Genomic DNA, 23,206 nt, shown 5'->3' with positions numbered 1-23,206 from the left:
AAAAACATAAAATATGGAATAAAATATGAAACATTTTTTTATTTAACGTTTACAATGCAAATCCAGTTAGATCCACTTATTTGTATAATAAAGCAAGTGTCTCATACGATAGATATACCCTAAAAGGCAGAAAAGGTTACTTTACAAACTGTACTGTGAATAAATTATATGAACATTTTCATATTAGTCAATAACATTATAAAAAATTATTTAAAAACTGAATAAATATAAATTTACACTAGTAAATAGACTCAATGATGGCCTAAAAATCTGTGGAAATCTGCGGATTTCTGCATGCGCAGATTCCGTCTGGGCTTACATATTATTCTCTGATTATTCTGTTCTTAAGGAACTCCATATATCTTCCTTTTTTTAATTATAGAACCTTGTGAGAACCATGCTGGATACCAGCTGATATTAGAAATTATTTTAAACCAATCATAGATTGCTTTATTTTTAAAGCACAAAAAAATCAACAATATCAAACCATTTCGCTCAACAACATAAACTAAAAATAATAGCAAGTGATAAATAAGTACATTTAATATTTCAATATAATTTTTAATCTTAAAATCTGTATTTGGGTGACACTTCACAATATGGGACATGTACAGTAGTTATTGCTAGTTAATATACTTGCTAACATGAACAAACAACGAACAGTACATTTATTAAAGTATTTATTCATATTTGTTAACATTAGTTAATGAAAATGCAGTTGTTCACTGATAATAACTCATGGAGAATTAATTAATGATAACAAGCACAGTGTTTGATTTAAATAATGCATTAGTAAATGTAGAACTATGATTAATAAATGATCTACAAGCTTTATTTTATATTTGTTCATGTTAGTAAATACAACATTAACTGTATTGCAAAAAGTTACTAACATTTCTTATTCATGCAATCAATGGATATCCATATTTCATGCTCATTTGACATTGGTGACAACTGTTGATTTGAGCTCATACTGTGTTATTGGACTTTGTATATATCATTATTGGTATATCAGACAATAATTACCGATATCTACTGAAACATTAATGTGGGGCATTCCAAGACTGGATGGGGTTTAGGTGGTTCAATGGAATCTGAGTTAAAATGAAAGTGAAGATGAAGCTGATAACAAACAGAAAACGTTGATAGTGTAAATAAGGAAAAGGGTGGTCGAAATGGTTGTGGAAAGCTTGATAATGTGAAAGACAAAACATTAATGGATAAACAAGGCCTGTAGAAAAGAAGGGTTCACAAGTCTTATCTTGCACATGTATGTTTGCATCATATTGTTGATGTCACTTGCCAAAAAATGGTACACAACATATTAAAGCACATGATCAGATTGATTTTGTCTATATGGTGTCTTATGATGTTCTAGAATTCAATATTTGATCCCAGGTGACCTGTTCTGATCCGGTACATGCTGTCCTGAAAGACTGCTTATCATAGCTTGATATACAACAGGACATCCTGTGTAACGTTTGGGTTTTGATTTGGGTTTGGGTTTTTCCTAGACATTAATGGTATGTACATCAGTCTAATGGTATAACAGGGTTTAAAGGGATATCTGCTGGTGTTGCTGGTCACGGAAAATGGCAAGTGTATGATTTCATAACTGGTGTTGCTAACAGTGGGTGGAAAGCTGACAAACAGCCTGACTGATATGTACTGAACGGTTTTGCAAGTACTACATTATCTAAAAAACATGTGCATGGTCAAACTGTTTAATGCAAATGTGCGAAATATGAATGCAATATCGTTTCTTGCTCTTTTATGATAGGTGTATGGAGTAAAGTTCTGCATGGACAGAAATTCTAGCCTGTGGTAGTGTCATTGCAAATGTGTTCAGTTGGTTTATTTTATTTTACATTGCAGTTTTGATCACCAAAAGATCAAAATCGTACCTAAAGACTCTCTGCCATAAAGGTTTCTGTCCATAGTGTTATAAATCTGGCTATAATAAGAAATCTCACATGCCATATTCTGCATTGAAGATTTAAGGAATATTAGCTCAGATCTCTTTTTTTCTGATTCTTTGCTCTGTGTTCATTGTATTCTTTCCACACGTTTGAATGACAGCACTCTGAATGGGCCTGTTAAATTTCCATTTTGGCCTTGTTTTCTCATCTCATGTTTCTTTCCATGATTTACTGACTGCTGAAGTTAGATGCTGTTTACAGTTCACAGAAAAGTAGATGATGTAAGACGCTAAACTCCGTAGCCTTCGGGCTGACTGTACAACTTTGTAATAATTAAGCTAATCTTTATTCAAGCTGATTTTAAATGTCACTCGTGTTTATTTTCTGATATTCTGTGTCAGAGCCTGCCTAGAGGAGAACTCTACTTAAATTATTAAAGTCAACAATCAGTTTTCAGGCAGTAGTCAGACTGATTTGAAAATAATGTCATATGGCAAGAAAGATTTTTATTTGTGTGTTTTTAATGAGTTTGAGACATTGCTGGGAAATATAGTGAAAACTAACCGTGGAAGATATGTAAATGTATGTGTGTGAGGAAATATTATATAACATGTTAAATATGAAATGACATGGAGTGCATGGGAACAGTTTTAGTGAGTAAAGCTCCATCAAAGACATGCTACACCCTAGCAACATTATATTGCTATTTGGACATTATTTGTTAATTTATTCATTCATTTTTCTTCGGCTTAGTCCCTTAAATCATCAGGGGCTGCCACAGTGGAATGGACCGCCAACTTATCTAGCATATGTTTTACACAGTGGATGCCCTTCCAGCTGCAACCCAGTATGGGGAAACACCCATACACTTTCACATTCACACACATACACTACAGTCAATTTAATTCACACAATTCATCTATATCACATGTGTTTGGGACTGTGGGGGGAGACCGGAAGCACCCGGAAGAAACCTACGCCAACACATGGAGATTATGCAAACTCCACACAGAAATGCCAACTGGCCTAGCTGGAACTCGAACCAGTGACCTTCTTGCCGAACATTTATTTTACTGTTAACTTACATCAGGCCAATCAAGATGTAGAAACCAATTTTTCTTGTAGATCTTTCTAGTAGATGAAGAATGTTTACCTGAATCTTTACCAGAAGTCAATGGCTATCATCACTTTGTGAGTCAAAAAAATCAACAATTGTCAAGTGAAATGATTGATCTGTGGAATTAACTGAACATTATTAAAACATCATTACCTGTAATCCATAGCCTTGGGCTAATGGTCCAAAGTGATATCAGGTTTATGATCCAATCATTCTTTTAAATCAGCTGTATTTAAAAAAAACTGGATAAACCCATTGACCAAATCTAAACTGTCTTCAGCAGTTTGTGATTTACTGAAACAGCACAGATCTGCAAGTTATGTTACTCAATCAAAACCTACTTTTCCTGCCTGTTCATGCCTGTAAATCGCTCCTAAGTGTGAATAAACCAGAATATATAATCCTGTGGTGGCACGGTGGCTCAGTGGTTAGCATTGTCAAAGCAAGAAGGTCGCTGGTTCGAGACCTACATTTCTGTGTAGAGTTTGCATGTTCCCCCCTGTTGGTTTCCTCTGTGTGCTCCGGTTTCCCCCACAGTCCAAAGACGTTCGCTATAGGTGAATTGAATAAACTAAATTGGCCATAGTGTGTGAGTGTGTATGGATGTTTCCCAATACTGGGTTGCTGCTGGAAGGGCATCCGCTGTGTAAAACATATGCTGGAATAGTTGGCAGTTCAATCCACGGTGGCGACCTCTGAAATAGAGACTAAACTGAAGGAAAATTAATGAATGAATACGATCCTGTGAAGCCAGGTTTTCCATCTCATTTATCTTTTCAGTTCAGTAACAATGACTGAACTGAAGAAACTGTTTTGTCCAAAGAACTGTCAATAAGCTCATGTGAGAAACATGCAGATCAGTGAAAGGGAAAGTTCGAGTTTAAATGAGTCCTTGTGTTTTATGTACAAAAATTAGTTGACGAAGAGAAATGCATTCACTGTGCTTCAAACATCAAAGCATCCACATTTAATATCATTTTTGGGTGCTTTAAATGTATGATAGTATATACATCATGACGTTTTGTGACTGTAAGTGATCTGTTGAATCAGTTATTTGTTGCAGAATCAAACTGTCTGAAAGAACCAATTCACAGCATCAGATTTCTTCATTTGCTGAGGTTGGGAATTACAAGTAATCATGTTCAATTACAGTAAACAATGTTCGGTTTCTTGCACTGACCACTCATTTTGTAAGACCTTGATTTATTTGTCAACTGCCAGAGGTATTAATTTAGCTTTACTCAATATGATTTATTTGACACTCATAATGATTGTTGGTGAACATTATGTGAATCACCAAGAGACAAAGTTTCACCAAATACTTTAAAGTTCTTCTTGAGTTTTTTTAAAGTCACACATATGATGGGCTGAGGGTGGGAAAATCAATAGTAACTTTCAATGTTTGAGTGAACTGTATACCTTAATGGTTAAATATTTTATTCTTTTTTAATTATTAGGTACATCAGTGTTCATAGCACACAAGTATGATTATTTAATCAGTCAGAAAGTCCAACATTTTAAACATTTTCATAACCTTTAAAAGAGACCTATTATACAGAAAACACTTTTATAAGGGGTTTAAACACACTTGTGTAGCAACAGTGTGTGCATGTAGCCAGCCTCTAATGGAAAAAAATTTGCATTAGCATAGACAGCCCTCACTGAGAAGCAGCTGTCTGTCATTAGAGTTTTTGAGATGTGCTTGCCAAAGGTAATGTTAGTGACTAAGAAGCAGTATAAATGGACTTTTAGGATGGCCAAATGAATGTCGTAGTTGCAGCTACTTTCTTCTGAGAACATCTTCTTTTGACATTTTCAGTTTTTCACAGAGATAACATTTGTTCTGTTTTTGAATCTGCCGCTATGCTGTTGCATATACCTCTTTTGAAATAAGGCCTGGAATCACAATCTCATTTGATTTTAAAGCGACAGTCACCAAAACAGCAAAACTGGGATCAAAGCCTAAAATAGGGTAGTTTCAAAGAGTTATAAAACATTATTTTTGGGGTATTTTGTGCTGAAACTTCATATACACACTCTAGAGACATGAAAGGCTTATTTTACATGTCGTAAAAAGGGGCATAATAGGTTCCCTTTAATGCAAGCAGTTTAACCTACACTCTAAAACCTAAAAAGTTAAGGTAACTCAAACCATTTGAGCAAACCGATTACAACAAACCATTTAAGTTCAAAAACTAATCCTAATGAGTACTGTGATCCATTTGAGTAAATAAAGTATTTTTTTAGCACAGTAAAACCCGATAAATTTAGAGAAGTCAAACCAATTGAGAACTGTAAAACCCAGTAAGTTAAGGCAACTCAAGCCGTTTGAGGAAACCGATTGCTACAAACAATTTAAGTTAAAAAAACTATATTTATATGAGTACTGTGAACTTACTCCATTTAAGTTGAAGTAATGAGGTATTTAATTAACAAAACTCAAATTCATTAATTCAAAACTGTTTTCAAATGAGTAGAATTAACTTTTGAGTTACAAACTTATTAGAATTAACTAAATTTTGAGCTAATTTTGAGTTAACTGCAGTCCTTTCATTTAATAAAGTTGACTGTTGGGTTTTACGGTGTAGTAAAAAAGCTTTCCACACAGATTTCCACTAAATAAGAATAATTGTGACTATATTGACAATATATTATGGATCGCCCAGTCCTAATTTGCCATGGAACAGTGTCAGATCATGGGTTGAGAGTCTCATCTCATAGTATGACGTAATATGTGCAATTATTCTAAATGGCATGATTCTTTCTTCTGTTGATCTGTAAATGCCAATGGAAATCAGCAGCTTCTTCGCTACTGTATGTGGGTGTGACTCTCGTGTATCTCCAGGCCTTTTGTGTAAGTTGCGATTTTTAGTTTTTCTGGTCCTTTAGTGCTCGTGTTTTCAAAGCATTGTTCAGGGGATTTCAGTGAAGCATATCAAAACATGCAAACCAATCTCTAGAGTCAAATGGCTTTTTATTATCTGAATCCTGTAATGAATTAGATCCACCAGTAGATGCATGGGAATATTTATGTAAGCTGAATATTCTGTGATGATATGCCAAGTCAGTCCATGTCTTAGCGTCTTGTGTATTTGACTTTGAATTGTCAGATGTTTGCTTGTTCTGTTCAGTCTGAAGAAGGAGAGTCTAATTCTGCTTTCTGTGCAATCTGGAACATGCTTCCTTTTTTGTCTCCGTTCTTCAGGATTTTGTTTCAGAACTACAGCTGTGTCAGAAATCTAGAATCTTTTTTACCGTTCTGTGGGTCATTTTTTGGCATTTTATTTTAAAGAAATACATTTCATTCATGTGTATTTTTGTAATAAGCATCTGTATGTTTGAAAAATTTACATTTTAAGAATAATGTATTTGGAAATAATAGCAATATTTAATATTTGGAAATCATGTTTATCAACAAACTTTATATCGGTTAAGAAACTGTATATAAATGAGTTTTTAATTATGCATACATACACACTTTATAGAATACAATGACAGATCATATTCCCAGTACTGTGGAAAAGCTAACCTTGTTCACTTAAAAAAAACTCCAATTGTATCCACTGAGGCTTTGAAATGACTTTCTTACTTTACTTTTTTTTGTGATGAGTGAATGCACACACTCAAAATACCAGATCTGAAAGTCTGATTGGCAACTGAGCTCATTAGCTCAAAAGAAATATGTGTGATTAGTTATAATGATCAGCACTGAAAAACATAAAGGAAAATAAATCTGATGCACTCTAAATATAACAAATAAATCCTTCATTTTCACTTTAGTCAAGACAGTCTTAAAGGGATAGTTCACCCAAAAATGAAAATCCTGTCATCATTTACTCACCTTCCTCAAAACTGTTTGAGTTTCTTTTCCTCTGTTAAAACCAATGGAAGATTTTTTAAAGAATGTTGACTTACTGTTTTTTCTTAATTTGAATTCCATTGGTTACTGGTTAACACATTCCTTAAAATATCTTCTTTTATATTAAACAAAACAAATAATCTTATAAAGATATACATCAGCAAGAGGGTTAGTAAATGGTGAGTAAATTCTAATTTTGGGCTAAATCATCCCTTTAATAAATTTTGTTTAATTGTAAAATGGCAAGAACAATTTTGGATCCTATTGTAGATGCGCTGTTGATATAAAAAAATAAAAATATTCGATCAAAGAATTTACATCATTCAATTACAATAATGCTCTTACAAAAATGTTATAATTGACTGGTTGGTGCTACATGACTTGCACTTGATTTTTAATATAAAAGAATACAATCCTTCATCCAAAAATGATTGTTAAAGTCGATTTACTGAGCATTATGATTATTTGAATTCTCTTTCCCTCTTTCCCTAATCTAGATATTATTGGACTTTACTAGTGTATATGAATCTAAAGCCCCAGAGTTTACCATGTACAAAACAAAATGTTATTATACTTACTTACCCACCCCCAGGGCTGTTTATATCTAAGTTGATATTTAGGTGCATCATGTTGGTGTTTCGTTACATTGAATTTTTACAAGGTGGGTCGTTAGCTCAACGCTAAACCCCTAAGGGGTTGGAGGACCAGGACATACACGCATACACTACGGACAATTTAGCTTACCCAATTCACCAACGAATGTCTTTGAATTTGTGCTGAGGAAGGAAACCCATGCAAACAAAGGGAGAACATGCAAACTCCACACAGAAATGCCAACTCACCCAGCCGGGGCTCGAACCATTGATCTTCTTGCTGTGAGGCGACAGCACTATCCACTGCGCCACCGTGCCGCCCATAATATTATTATACATCTTCAATATTATATTTTCTTCTGGTATTATAAAAAAGACTGTAATTTGATTTTGTCCTTGAGAAATTGTCATTAGGAAGTTGGATGTTTTTTACTGGAGGCAGATCTGACATACTTGATGAAGAGAACAGATGCTGTTTAGAAGGAGAAGAAAGATTAATGAATTTGGTTAAAGATTTTAAGGGCGTAATACTTGTTTAAATAATAAGACGTGTGCAGATAAATCATTTATAAAAAACACTGCAGCATTCTGTAAAATAAATAGGATCATTTTTGATTCCTCTGTGACTAATCGTTTTCAGTGTAGAAGAAGGACTTGGAATTTGTTTAAAACTGAACTCCACTCTGTGTTATCTGTGTGACATCTTAGTATATCACACAAAAATCATCAGTGTGGCTTGTATCATGAAGAAAGGTGTTTTAGCACAATTTTTTTATTCAGCTGAACTAAGATGGATGCCAGTATTTCCTGAAGCTGATTTCTGTAGCCCTGAGGAGCTGCCTGACTTGAGAGCAATTACAGCATCACACACAAACCCGCTCATGCCCAGACAGTGCTACGTATCCGCGGAAACGTGAGTTAATGAGGCTGTAACCTGAGAAACAGCAGAAGCAATGACACCGCATCCTACTGTGATTGGACAGCTCGTCGTCCTTTTGGAAGAGTTCCCGCCCTCTCCCTCACTTCCACACTCACTCGCCTCAGCATCCTCCATGACTGACAGGCGGCTGAACCAATCACAGTACACGAGGATGTCCTTAGAGCTGACCTTGCCAGGCCATTCACAAGAATACATGATGTAACATGTGATGTACAATAATAGGTCGACAAGGCTCACATGCATTTTCATCTTTTCTCACACACACTTTTGCATATATCATTCATTTGTAGTGCGTAAAGTGACGATGAAAAGAGAACAGGTACTCATGATTGTGTGCTTCACTGCTTGTCTCCTTTAAGTCTAACTGTAGCAATGCATAGCAACCTGCTGGAAAATTCTACACCTTAAATGCCCTGATAAGCTTAGAGTAAAATAGTGAAGTGGTGTGATGTCATTTTAACCAAAATCTGGCTAAAATTAAGATATTATTATAATCAAAAGTAAAACTGACAATTTTTTAAAATATAAAACTACATATAAGTATGTAAGTAAATATTACAAGACTTGAATTAGTGTTGAATTACAGAGCTTGTGCAGTCGTACCAATGTTGCTATAATTACATGATTTTTAAACTGCTGTTTTCTCACCATTTTGATTTTGGATATTATAGAAGTCGAAGTTTACAGGTTTACAGAATTCTTCAAAATATCTTTTATATATTTAACAGAGTAAAGAAATTCTAAAAGGTTTGGAACAAATAAAGCTTGAGTAATTGATAACAGAATTTTTACTTTAGGGTGAACTATTCTTTTAAAGTTTTTTTCATTTATTTAATTTCCTTCAGCCTAGTCCCTTTATTCATCAGGGGTCGCCACAGCAGAATGAACGCCCAACTTATCCAGCATATGTTTTACACAGTGGATGCCCTCCAGCTGCAGCCCAATACTGGGAAACATTGATACACTCTCATACACACACATACACTACAGCCAATTTAGTTTATTCAATTGACCTATAGCGCATGTCTTTGGAATATGGGGGAAACCGGAGCACCCGGAGGTGTGCCAACTTGCCCAGTTGGGGCTCAAACCAGCAACCTTCTTACTGTGAGGCGACAGTGCTAACCCCTGTGCCGCCCCTTTAAAGGTTTATTTAGCTCAAAAATGAAAGTGTTATTTATTCATCCTAAAGTCATTCCATTCCCATGAGACCTTCATTCATATTTAAAACACAAGATTAAGACATTTTAGTTTTGGAATTTTGCTTTCTATGGAGGATGAGAGAGCTAAAAATCATATTAATTTTGACTTCTTTTGTGTAATTGTGTTTCCTTCTGGAGTGTACCTTCAGTTCCACTGAATTAAACTGCTGTAAAAATGCATCAGATAAATATTTGTTTTCAATTCTTTTTGCAGAAATCTGTTAATCAGCCTCAGTTCTGATGAAAACTACTAAATGTTTTCAAAAATTACAGGATTTTAACTCTTCAATTGCCAAATTCATAAATGATGTCACTGATTTGGTGAAAAAACTCCCACACAAAATGATGTTTGTTCAATATAAAAAGTATTTGTGAACTGGATGTTTAAAAAACCTTTTATCACACTCTTGGACATGTGGAAGATTAGTTACAACATTGGCTTTGATGCATTGTTAGATTTTCATTTTTTCTCCCTAATTTACTGTTGGTGTCAGTCTTTGTTTACAGTCTTTGTTTTTATTTACTCCGGGTAGTTCTGAGAGCTCAGATGCACGTTATGATTTTCTCAAACACATCAAGGTAAGTGCGTAACAGATTTATGCAATCTGATCTGATGCATTTTTACAGCAGTTTAATTTATTAGTTGATTTTTTTATCCCTAACATATCAAAAGGGTAGTAAATTTGCCCAAAGTGTATTGTTGAGGTTTTTTTTTTTTTTTTGTTCAAAGCATTTTCTCAAAAGATGTGTCCAAAAAAGATTTGCCACTAAAAATCATTCTGCTTGCTGAAACACAGAAAAGTAATGGCCAAATTAAGACTCAAAATCATCCCAGAGTGGATGAAAATATCCCCAACAGTACATAAAGGGTTAAAAGATGGATCTTAAAACAATAGTCACCACTGCAACGGGACAAATATGCTCAAAAAATTAGAAAACAGAACAATGTGGAGAATTTGAACTATTTTTCTGAAGAACAACTGGCAGGACAAACATGAAACATAAAAAAAAACATTGCTAGTCATTCTGGTGACTATATTGAGATGCAAGGTTAAATATAGGTTGTAAAAATGTAAAAATACCATATTCATGACAATACTAAAGTTGCGTAACCAAAATTAAAATTAGAATTCAATTTTAAGATATGCTCTCTTAGTTGTGCATATTTCAAAAATGTAAACTAATGAACTGTACATTAGCATGCCTTTGCAACTTAGATGTTGAATCTCTTGATGCCAGCGGACGTTTCATTGTCAACATCGCCAGAGTTGAGCTCAGATTATTTTCACATTTCTGAAATAAATCAGGCGCTGTAAATAGTAAAAAGTAAATAGTGCTGTCTCCTCACAGCAAAAAGGTCGCTGGTTCGAGCCTCGGCTGGGTCAGTTGGCGTTTCTGTGTGGAGTTTGCATGTTCTCCCTGTGTTCGCGTGGGTTTCCTCCGGGTTCTCCGGTTTCCCTCACAGTCCAAAGACATGTGGTTCAGGTGAATTGGGTAAGCTAAAATTGTCCATAGTTTATGAGTGTGTATGGATGTTTCCTAGAGATGGGTTGCAGCTGGAAGGGCATCCGCTGCGTAAAACATATGCTGGATAAGTTGGCAGTTCATTCCGCTGTGGTGACCCCGGATTGATGAATGAAATAAATCAAAATTGTATTTCCTTGACAAAATGCTTTCTCATTTCCCCACCATTTATGAGAATCCTAAGTATAACTTGCCTACATGATGCTAATTGAACAGGCTGTGTGCACTGAACATGCCATTTAAAACAATTACCAAGACTGTTTCTATTAATATTTAAATTAAAATAATGACATAAACCGAATCACTCTGGTAATCTAAAATACTGTTTTAATGTAACCGTGATTTGAATACCACCGATATAAAATGTAAACTTCATAAAGTACAGTTACTCACATTTTAAATAGGTACATACTAGATGATTAGGCTACATGTATGTTCTGTTATTACCCAACCCTGATGACGAACAAAAAATGTATATATTGCGGCCTTCATATTGCATTACAGCCAGTCAGAATACCTTCAACTAGCATTCAACTAGAACTATCTATCTGTCACAGCTTTTCATTCCCATCTTCATTCTCATTAACCTCCTCCTCCATCATCCCCCTTTTCTTCTCTGTGTATCTCTTTATTTCTGCATCCTTTTTGTTCCTCCATCTGCTTTCCTGCCATCTCTCTCTCCTTCTCTCACACACTCTTTCTCTCTCTGCAGTACAGGGGAGCAGGCGACTTGTGCCAAAAGGAGAAATGCTGCACTGCATTATGAAACGCAAACGCACACACGTATGGACACGCACACGTGTACACACACAGACACAGTGACAGCTCTGTAACGGAAAGAGGGATATAGATTGTCTGAGTTTAATTCCATGTGTTTCTGCAGGGAAGAATGAACCTTTACACACTGATGCAGAGAGAGACATTGAGTTTGTGCGTGCTTATGTGTGTGTGTGATCGCGCCCTATTTTAGGAGGTTGGACTTCAGCCATGGCTCTGAAGAGACAAGATACTCTTTTTACTTTGATCTCTTTCCATTTTACACACACACACTCAGGCATACACTGGCATTGTGAGGGTCAGTGCGTTATGTTACATGTATGTGTATGTGTGTGTGTGTGTGTGTGTGTTTAGGAGGGCGAAGAGCTAATCCAGGAGCAGCCCGAGTTGCGATCTGTGGTGGAAATGAAGTTAAAGGAGATCAGAGAGTGCTGGTCTCATCTGGAGAACACCACTAAAGTCAAGGCCCGGCAGCTCTTTGAAACCCAGAACCACCGGACTACTGACCTGCCCACCAACAACCTCAGCGACCTGGACCAGCATTTGAACATCATACAGGAGCAGCCGCCCACACTGGGCTCCACCCACACCACACAACCCACCCTCCTCCAGCCCCGTCCCACTTTCAGCCAGCAGCTCCAGAGGATACAAGTGAGATCAGAGACAGCTACTGAATGATGTCTGCTCTCCAAAGGCAAAGTGCAATAACTGCACATTTGGTCAGAATTGAGCAAATTAAGCATAAAATAGCCTTTTTGACTTCCATCTGTACTGTCTTATTGTCTAAGGTCGTCTGGTTCAGATTAATCTAGCTATAGAAAAACTACTAGAGAACCACTAATCTACAGAAAACAAGTTTTGCCTGGTTTGATAACTTGAATCAATTAATTTTACAACTTCCCTAGAGTTTTACTATTTTTGAAGCCATTCAGCCAAACTCCAGGTCTGACAGGAGCACTTTTAGCTTAGCTTAGCATAAATCATTGAATTAGATTAGACCGTTAGCGTCTTGCTCTAAAATGTCAACAAAAAAAAAAGTTGTAACTCTATTTTAACAGTGATTTTTACATTTTACACCGCATTGTTTAAATAGCAAATCCATTTGCGCCATTTTGTGGACTCATGGGTGTTCCTGATCAAAAAAGGAGGTGTGTTATGGTGCATTGCTATTGTGCATTGCTAAAAGCTGGTCTAAAGTCCAGCGCAGAGCGTGTTAGTTATGCAGGTCCAAATGTTTACACATTGCTTATTACACACAGGATGTACAGCAATACACAAATATTTTTGCATATAAAAAACATTTAAGGATTGAAATGTTACAAAACTATTATTTTCTACATAAATATAAAAACCACTACCTCCATTCCAACCATCTCGGGGGGCTTTTTTCAGTTTATTCATGACAATTTGCATTTGTATACTGTTATTACTATTAGCAGTATTATTTATTATATGCAGATTTATTTTTGTTTTATTAAAAACAAGTTTAGATTTATCCACCCATAACTCATTAAGAGAATAAGCTCAACCCTGTTAGACCATATGCCAGGACGCAGAGCGTATTTTTCCATCCTTAAAATAGCAAAAGTGGATTCAGACACACCCTTAATTCTTTTGCACAATGATTGTTAAAATAGATTGTTAAAATAGAGCCCTTAAACTCTCCTTTTTAAACTTTACTTTTCTGTAGTTACATCGTGTACTAAAACTGACAGAAAATTAAAAGTTTCTATTTTGTAGGCCGAACGGCTAGGAAATACACACTCATTCTGGCCTAGTAATAATAAAGGATATTTGCTGATGTATCATGGCAGCAGCAGGCTCAATTATATTACGCAGTACCTGAAAATAGTCCAAGATGGGTTACTAGGTAAAATTGTTGTGTAATTTCATTGCATTTGCTACAGCGATGGTACAGCAGCAAATTTCCTTAATCATTACGCCCCATTGAAGGTATAGTTTATAGTTTAGCCATATCAACCTTGAAAATAGGAACTTTTAATTTTCCATCAGTCTTAGTACACAGTGTAACTACAGAAGAACAAAGGTTTAAATAGGAACTTTATCAAAACTCTTTTTGAAATTTTTTGGAGTGAGATGATAATGGTCTAATCCAATTCAATGATTTATGCTAAGCTAAGGTAAAAGTGCTCCCGTCAGACCTGTAGATTTGCTAAATTGAGTCAAAAATATTAAAACTCAACTGTTTTATACACGGGGAGTTGTAAAATGAGTTATCAAATAAAAAAGTGAATGTTCTTTTAAAAAAATGTCTTAGTTTTTGGTGTTTGCATAATTTGCACTTTGCCTTTGTAGGGCAGGTATAATTTCTTGATTTAGGAAACTGCAAATCCATGTGTAATCTCATTTTATCTTCAAATTTTAGTCGTGGGAAGACCAAATGCAGCTCTTTCACGGTGTTAGTGAAGTCATGGCTGGTGCTGATCACAGGAGACCTGAAGGAGAAGAGCAAGGAGGTGTGCCAGAGACCCGGATTGTGCGTCTGATTGAGCCTCTGAAGGAAAGGAGGCGGATCCTTCTCGCCTCAAAAGAATTGCACCAAGTCACACAGGACCTGGAGGATGAGATTGTGAGTGTCTTCAAATAGTTTGTGGCACTTTGTTATTTCTATTCAGTCATTAGTCAATAAAGTATTTAAATATTTTAATTTGTGCATAATGAGAATCATGGATATCTCAAATTGTGGTGCTTTTTGAAGAGTGAAGTTTTCTAAGCAATACAAGAACAATCAAAAAGGGCTCTTTTAACTTGGGTCTGCAAAACAGCAAACCAGAACAGCATAGCAATCAGCCAAATCAGCCAATCAGTTAGCAGCCAACTAGCAACTAGGTCAGAACCTAGGGATGCTCAATTTGGGGGGGTGGGGGGTGGGGGGGGGATGTTGGTAATCTAATGGGTATAGTAGTATTTCATTATGTTGTATAATAATTATGTAAAAATTAAACACCATAAATACTGCCCTGTATTTATTAAAATATGTAAATGAGTAAGTGATTATAATAAATTAGTTATATTTCAAATTAATAAAAACTGACCAATGGGGGATTCATTGTGATCCTTAAATTATTGTATATAAACTTTTTTTTTTTTTTACACTGAATGACATTTTAGTGAATGTCTTCTTTAGGTCATGTAAAATGTATGATATACATTATATTTGCTCATATTAAATATGTTTAAAAATACAGACTATAACATTCTATACTTTGATTTGTTTGTATATTTGATTTGTTATATTTGATTGTATATAACAATAATACAAAAGTATATACAAAATATAAGCTTATAGATTACTTACAGATCATAGATATAGAGAAACAATGAGTATATCTGAATTAAATTGCAGACTTTGCTGTTTGACAGTCACAGTAATTAATTTCATGATTTTGGTAGAACTTATCAAATGCAAAGCAACTCCCTGGCATAGAGAGGTGTACTGCTTACCTGTTCTTCAGAAAATATTGATTTGTTAAGTATTTACTATACTCAAGTTGTCTGTTTTTCTGACTTGGCTTTTGTAGATATGGATTCAGGAGCGGTTGCATTTGGCCTCATCTATAGAATATGGGACCAATTTGCAGAGTGTCCAGAATTTAATCAAAAACCATGAGGTAAGGGTTGTAAAATGGATTCTGGTACATTCTTAGCCTGACAGGATTATTTCTGTAATAAAGACAATCAGTAAAATATGCTTCTGTTTTTAAAATTAGTCATAATGCTTTAAAAGAACAGCTATGGTTTCATTTTTGAAGTCATTATGAAAGTCAAACCTTGCGCACAGAATAAATCAGCTTAAATTTGGGCATGCATAGTATGTTCATATACAATTCCTGTGCATTATTAGGATTTATGGTTTTTTTCTGCTAACATTCCATAACTATAAGACTATAAAAGAGAGAGAGAGCAAATACATCAGAGCTCTGGGAATTAATTTATCTCAGTGTTGTATTGCAGGCCAACAGCCAAATATGATACAAATGCCTTTTCTGTCTGTCAGTCATTTCTCTCAGTGCATTGGATTGATTTATCATCCTGATTTATTTAGTATTGTTCAAAGCAAAGATGATAAACTTAACTGTGATTTAATAATTACTGTATTTCTATGAAAATGTGAAAATCAACAGCTATAGTGATGGAAATACCACAACTTTAATGATAACAACACAATAAAAAAAGTCACTGTCAGTAAACAAAACAGATTCTGACAGTCAATCAGTCTTTGAGGAGCTTGAGCATTTAAAACAGCAACATTAATTTGAATTAGTTAATTAGCATGTTATTAATTAGTTATGTTCTTAAAGGAAAAAATCTTATTTTACTAGTCACTTAAACTTAAATTTAGAGTTTTTTTTTATCCTTTTAATCCATTCAGTCGATCTCTAAGTCTGACGATAACTCCTTTAGCTTAGCTTAGCATAAATCATTGAATCAGATTAGACCATTAGCATCTCACTCAAAAAATGTAAAAAAAGTTTAGATTTTTTGATCAGCTAAGTTTAGCTTAATGGATTCAAATGGTAGAACTCAACTCAACAAGGTGACTTGTAAAATAAGACTATTTCCAAAAAGTGGTTAGAACTGTTGCCTCACAACAAGAAGGTCGCTGCTTCGAGTCCTGAATGGGCCAGTTGGAATTTCTGTGAGGAGTTTGCATGCTTCCCTATGCTCATGTGGGTTTCCTCTGGGTGCTCCAAAGACATGCCGTATAAGTGAATTGGGTAAACCAAATTGGCTGTAGCGTATGAGTGTGTGTGAATGCGAGAGTGTATGGGTGTTTCGCAGTACTGGGTTGCAGCTGGAAGGGCATCCGCTGTGTAAAACACATGCTGGAATGGTTTGTGGTTCAATTTGCTGTGGCTACCTCTGATAAATAAGGGACTAAGCCAAAGTAAAATGAATGAATGAATGAATAAACTTCTATTAGTATTACTGTAGAAATTTAATTGATCCCTTCTGGGTTTGGTAGTTCAAATTTCATAGAGGCCAGTGATGAATTTTAATTGGTCAGTGAGGTTTGACAGACAGCTGATACATTCAATTCACCTTTATTTGTATAGCGCTTATACAATGTAGATTGTGTCAAAGCAGCTTCACATAAAAGGTCACAGTAAATAGGAACAGTGTAGTTCAGTTTGTGGTGTTTAAGTTCAGTTCAGTTGAGCTCAGTTCAGTGGGGTTTAATAATCACTACTGAGAGTCCAAATACTAAAGAGCAAATGCAACGATGCGCAGCTCTACAGATCCCGAACCATGCAAGCCAGTGGCGACAGCGGAGAGGGAAAAAAAACTTCACTAAAGGCGGAAGTGAAGAAAAAACCTTGAGAGAAACCAGGCTCAGTTGGGCACGACCATTTTAATTTCTCCGCTGGCCAAACGTCTTGTGCAGAGCTGCAGTCTCAGCGGTGGAGGCTGGAAGCTGGCCTCAGCGAAGACTCATCTGTCTCTGGAGCGTCACAGGAATCAGTCTCATGTTCTCCACTTTTCCATGACCATCACAGTAGCTGCTCAGGATTCGGCCAGGTCCAGGATATAAAAAACCTTGGGATCATCTTGTCGTTGGTCTTGGATCGAATCAGTGACTCTGCATAGTCTGAGGGCCTCGGGAAGAGTATCCCCAGGTGGAAATGGAGAATAAAGAAAATAATTAGCGTAGCTGATGTTCACAGTGTATATCAACAAGATGCAGAACCTGTGTGGAAGCCCCCTAAGTGGTGCACTAAGTGTATGCTTTACTGAACAGATAGGTCTTTAATCTAGTTTTGAATTGGGAGAGTGTGTCTGAGCCTCGGACGTTATCAGGAAGGCTATTCCAGAGTTTAGGAGCTATAAATGAGAAGGCTCGACCTCCTTTACTTGACTTTGCTATTCTAGGTACTACCAGAAGCCCTGAGTTTTGAGACCTTAAAAATATAAAAATACATGTGTGTATGTTGACACGCAGGCACTGCAGATGGAAATGCAGGTTCGGAGGGGGCGACTCGAGGAGGTACTGGAAAGGGCAGAGGCTATCGCTGCCTTGCGGACCCCAGAGGTGGAGCTTGTGCGGGAGGGGGCGGGGCATGTGAGACAGCTGTGGGAGGTGCTTCAGGTGGAGATGGAACGCCGCACAGTCATGCTGGATGCTGTGAACCAAGCCCAGCAGTACTACAGCCAGGCAGCGAAGACTGAGTCTTGGCTCAGTGGACAGAAACTTCAGGTCCTCAATGAGGAGAAAGGAAACGTATGTAATTTTCCATAAGACTCAATTTTTCTATTACTTTAAATGCATTTTGATTTTTTTTTATTGAATTATAGTGTTTTCATTGGCGATGTGTACACCACTTGTAACAAAACCTTTTCTGTATAAATGATGTTTTTGAAAGTCAAAGGATATGATGTTCATCCATGCTTTAAAAGCCTTTCTTCCATTCTTTGACACTTGGAACAGATTTTTATACAATGATCAGGATAATGGTGAATAAGCCATTCTGTCCTGTAATTTCAATCTTTCTGGCAAAGCAAAGGAATTCAATCAATATATAATCTCACAGCCAGATAGTCTATAATCTCAAATATACTTCATAATCAATTTATTATTACTGTGTCAGTTTAATTACCTCCACATTATATTGACATTATGCCAGTGAACTGCAGAGCTTGTGCAAACATATTCTATATACTACTAGTACATATACTACTATAATTAGATGCTTTATTTATGTATTGCCACTGTCATTTAACTTAAATGTTTATTTAGTTGAAAATAGTAAATCATGAATTTACATATTCACATTGCTTTTAGCAATTAATTTAATTACCACTGGTGTTGCTAATAACAAGGGTTTATAAATTTTATGGCCGGTAAACACCAAGCTGACAGCAAGCAACTAGCACTGACGAAACCAACTGTATTGATGCCTTGCTTTGGACCAAAATGTCCATGTCTCCACCAAAAAGCTGTACATGAACACACCAAACAGACAGCAGCCGACTGATTCAAAAGTATGAATTCTGTGCCTGCATAGGAGGATGTTTTTCCACACCATTGGGGGCAGTAGTTTTTTTCTGTTTACCAAAAGAAAACCGAACTTCCGACATGCGCGTACAAAGAGTACACAAAGCAGGGTTTTGTACCATTATCACAATAATTGTAATCACTAGCTTATTGTCAATCGCCCCTGCAAATATGTCTTATAATCTAATAATAGTTTACAAATAACCTATTGGGCTTTTTACTGTGATAACAACCGCCTGGATGTACTTTATCCCTTACATAATACAGTGTGTTATGTGTATGTGTGTGTTTATTAAGTCTTGAGAATAGAGACTATACAGTAGCATGGTTGTAAACTGCGGTCAGTGCTGTGTGGTCTGTTTGTATTTCACTTTGTAAACCAAGATTTATTGTCTCTCTCTCTCTCCTTTTGGTCTGTAGGACGAAGCCAGCACTCTTAGGTTACTGAAAGAGCAGTTGGCCTTGGAGCAAACAGTGGAGAATTATGCAGAGACAGTGGGCTCACTGTCCCAGCAGTGCCGTCGCATGCTTGAGTTAGGACATCCAGACAGGTAAATATAAAATTCTCACCTGTAATATCTAAATTGGGCATGATAAAACAAATATCTTCCATGTTTATTTGAGTTTTTAACCTCATGAACCACAACAGTGACAGGCTCTACATTTAATTATTCAAATGATCTGACATGTTGATGCATGCCCCCCCATTCAAAAGTAAAAGGTCAGAAAAATAATTGAAAAAGGAATACTTTTTAGTTGGCATTAAATTACATGTATAGTGGAAGGACATGTATAGTGTTACAAAATATTACATAAAAGCTATTGTTTTGAACTTTCTATTGATCAAAGAATCCTAAACGTATATTTACAAAAATATTCATTCATTCATTTTCCCTCGGCTTAGTCCCTTTATTCATCAAGGGTTGCCACAGCAAAATGAACCACCAACTTTTCCAGCATACAATATGTTTTACACAGCGGACGCCCTTCCAGACGCAACCCAGCACTGGGAAATATCCATACACACTCATACACTACGGCCAATTTAGTTAATCCAATTCACCTATACCGCATGTCTTTGGACTGTGGGGGAAACCGGAGCACCCAGAGGAAACCTGACGCGAACATGGGGAGAACATGCAAACTCCACACAGAAATGCCAACTGACCCAGCCGGGTCTCAAACCAGGGACCTTCTTGATGTGAGGTCACAGTGCTAACCACTGAGCCATCGTGCCGCCTTCGCAAAAATATTATGCAACACAAATGTTTTCAGAATAATAATTCTAAATAACAACAGTAATAATAATAGTTGCTATTTCAGCACCCAATCAACATATTACAATGATATCTGAAAGATTTTGTGCATTGAAGACTGAAGTTGTTTCTGCTTAAATTCAGCTTTTCCTTTGCAGAACTTAAATACATAGCACAAGATGCTTCTTTTTTTCATCACATATATATCTATTTGCTGTTAAATGACTGTGACCCTTCTTTTTAGAATAATTTAATATTTTTTGTCTTCTTCCGTTTCTCCTTTCTTTCTTAGTGAGAAAATAACCAAGCAGCAGGCTCATATAGACCGACTGTATGTGTCTCTGAAAGACTTGGTAGAGCAGAGGAAAACAAAACTGGAGCAGCAGTACTGGTTGTATCAATTGAAGCGAGAGGTGGAGGCACTGGAGAAATGGATTTCTGAGAGGGAAGCTGTCGCCAGCTCCACTGAGCTCGGCCAGGACCTGGAGCACGTCACGGTAATGCACTCACTTACACACTGCCAAGTGTGTTTAACTCCAAGTATGTAATATATACCGTTGAAGTCAGAATTGATAGCCCCCCTTTGATTTTTTTTCTTCTTTTTTAAATATTTCCCAAATGATTTTTAACAGATCAAGGAAATTTTCACAGTATGTCTGATAATATTTTTTCTTCTGGAGAAAGTCTAATTTGTTTTATTTTGGCTAGAATAAAAGCAGTTTTTAATTTATTAAAATCCATTTTAAAGTCAATATTATTAGCCCCGTTAAGCTAATTTTTTTCTGATAGTCTACGGAACAAACCATCATTATACAATAACTTGTCTAATTACCCTAACCTGCCTAGTTAACCTAATTAACGTTAGTGTCTTGAAAAATATCTAGTCAAATATTATTTACTGTCATTATGGCAAAGATAAAATAAATCAGTTATTAGACATGAGTTATTAAAACTATAATGTTTAGAAATGTGTTGAGAAAATCTTCTCTCCGTTAAACAGAAATTGGGGAAAAAAAATAAACAGAGGGACTAATAATTCTGACTTCAACTGTATGCTGTTTACACCTGGTTTTAACATGGATTTTACTGGTTAGCTGAGACACTATAATGGTTACACTTGGTGTTTACATTTTATTAGAACACAATTCATGTGACCACTGTTCAGATTTCATTGAGTCCCTTCCCTATAAATTTGACACACTCTTACATCACTTTTACAAGAGTGCTCGGTACAACAATCTAAAGAATGTGGATTGCTACTTCCATTTAAATTAAAAAGAAGTATGAATACCTTGTTTTGGTGTGATATCTCACAACAAATCACATAATTAGCATGTTAAATCAGTAGGCAGACAGTAGGTGGTCATTGGTTTGAATGCATTCAACCACATGATCATCTTACGATGGGAATGCAATCTTATCAAACATGTTTTCACTCTACTGGAAGTGGTCAAAAGTGGATAGGCTCAGAAACAGAGGCTCTAGGGTCTAGATAAAAACAAAATGACAACTTAATCGCTTAATTTATAGTGCAAAAAACAGCATCAATCATTGACCATTGTGCTGTACACAAATTATAAAATCAAAATTGAATAATAATGATCAAATAAAAGGCAATGGAATAAATAACATACAATAAATAAAATAATGAACATGTATGGAAAAACATTTCTAAAAAGTGGTTTCAGTTTCCTCTTGAACTAGGATTCTGTGGAGATTATCATGATGGAAAGAGGTAGAATAATCTACAATTTAGGACAGACGTTTGCATAAGCTAGATCCCCCTTAACTTTAAGTTTCTGCTTTGACCTTACACGTCTAGCAGATATGGCACCAGTCCAAGTTCAATTAAATAAGAAGGTGCTGGTCCGTTTAAGACCTTAAATCAAAGGGTACAATGGGTGTCTGTAGCTGGAAATATTGTTTAGTAACAAAAATGTATGGTCTTGTATTGTTTTAGGCTACTCGTCGCCTTGGAATTATAAGGTTCTATCTGTGTTCTAAATGATTTTGAGATACTGAGCTTCAAAGTTTTGGCATTCCATCTAGCAAACAATACGCATGTAACAGTTCTCTTTCATTCATTAACATGACAGAGACCCTAAATCTACTCTAAATGTACATTATCAAAATTCTATTAAGTTTGCAAATTGGGGTAAAAAAAACTGGGCAAATGCAGATAGAACCTTCTAATTCTGAAAAGTCATTTTCTGCTTGTAATTATACGGTTCTATCTGGTAAATCATTAATCGAAGCTTTACTTTTCAAGAAATACAATCACAAAAAAAAATTGTAACAATATGTTAATGCTTGAGAAAGTTAGATTTTTGTTTGCTATAACATTTATTTAATGTTTTAGGATGAATATTTTTCGTTGTTCAAATTAAGCATACAAGGCTGTGCTAAATATTTGATCCAGTGCAGCTGTTAATTTTCTATAATTTTATGGTAATATTTATTGAACTTTATGCTTTATATGAACTATTGAATTATATATTGAATTATATGCCTCATGAATGAAATGAAGTATTTGCCCTTCATGGATTAATATTAAATTTAAAGACTTTAAAAGAAAACAGACGATGAGCAAATGAGTATAATAAACACAGGAAAAATGTTTCACTGACTTTATATACACAAATAAAAATATTTCTCATTTAATATAAATTTTTTTTTTTCAACAATGTAAAATTTTACATTTCATCTCAATGTCAAAAAAAGCTTCTAACCCATCACATGATTTAGAGCTGATTTTGTGTTTCTTTCTGGTCCTACCCTATCCGGTGAAATGACAAAGCTGGCACTGATTGGTCCTCATGTGCACATTCATCAAAATGCTGATTGGCTCATAGAAAGAACCTTATAGAGCCAAGCTAGAGTTCAACTTTGTAGATAAAACCTTTTTGTTTTTTAATAAAAGAGTGAACAACTTATAAAAATACAAAAAAAATCACATAATGTAAATAAGTTGTCATTTAATAAGAATATGTCAATAACTCAATTT

The 23,206-nt window shown here is 35.6% G+C and overlaps 2 protein-coding genes across 3 annotated transcripts in view; one reads left to right on the top strand and one right to left on the bottom strand.

Annotated features, from left to right (window-relative positions):
- rpl36a (ribosomal protein L36A) overlaps positions 1-23,206 on the bottom strand; it is a 168,102-nt gene that overhangs the window by 16,091 nt on the left and 128,805 nt on the right. The window lies entirely within an intron of this gene.
- sptbn4a (spectrin, beta, non-erythrocytic 4a) overlaps positions 1-23,206 on the top strand; it is a 38,208-nt gene that overhangs the window by 2,006 nt on the left and 12,996 nt on the right. For both annotated transcript variants that reach the window (XM_056457617.1, XM_056457618.1), the window contains 6 exons: positions 12,286-12,582; positions 14,318-14,521; positions 15,474-15,563; positions 17,894-18,172; positions 19,367-19,497; positions 20,495-20,699. In XM_056457617.1, the coding sequence (XP_056313592.1) occupies positions 12,286-12,582; positions 14,318-14,521; positions 15,474-15,563; positions 17,894-18,172; positions 19,367-19,497; positions 20,495-20,699 (1,206 nt within the window). The remainder of the gene's footprint in view (positions 1-12,285; positions 12,583-14,317; positions 14,522-15,473; positions 15,564-17,893; positions 18,173-19,366; positions 19,498-20,494; positions 20,700-23,206) is intronic.

The sequence above is a fragment of the Danio aesculapii genome, chromosome 5 (assembly GCF_903798145.1).
Source record: "Danio aesculapii chromosome 5, fDanAes4.1, whole genome shotgun sequence".
Lineage (NCBI taxonomy): Eukaryota > Metazoa > Chordata > Actinopteri > Cypriniformes > Danionidae > Danio > Danio aesculapii.
The sequence above is the reverse complement of the archived record's forward strand: the minus strand, read 5'-3'. Positions and strand labels throughout refer to the sequence as shown.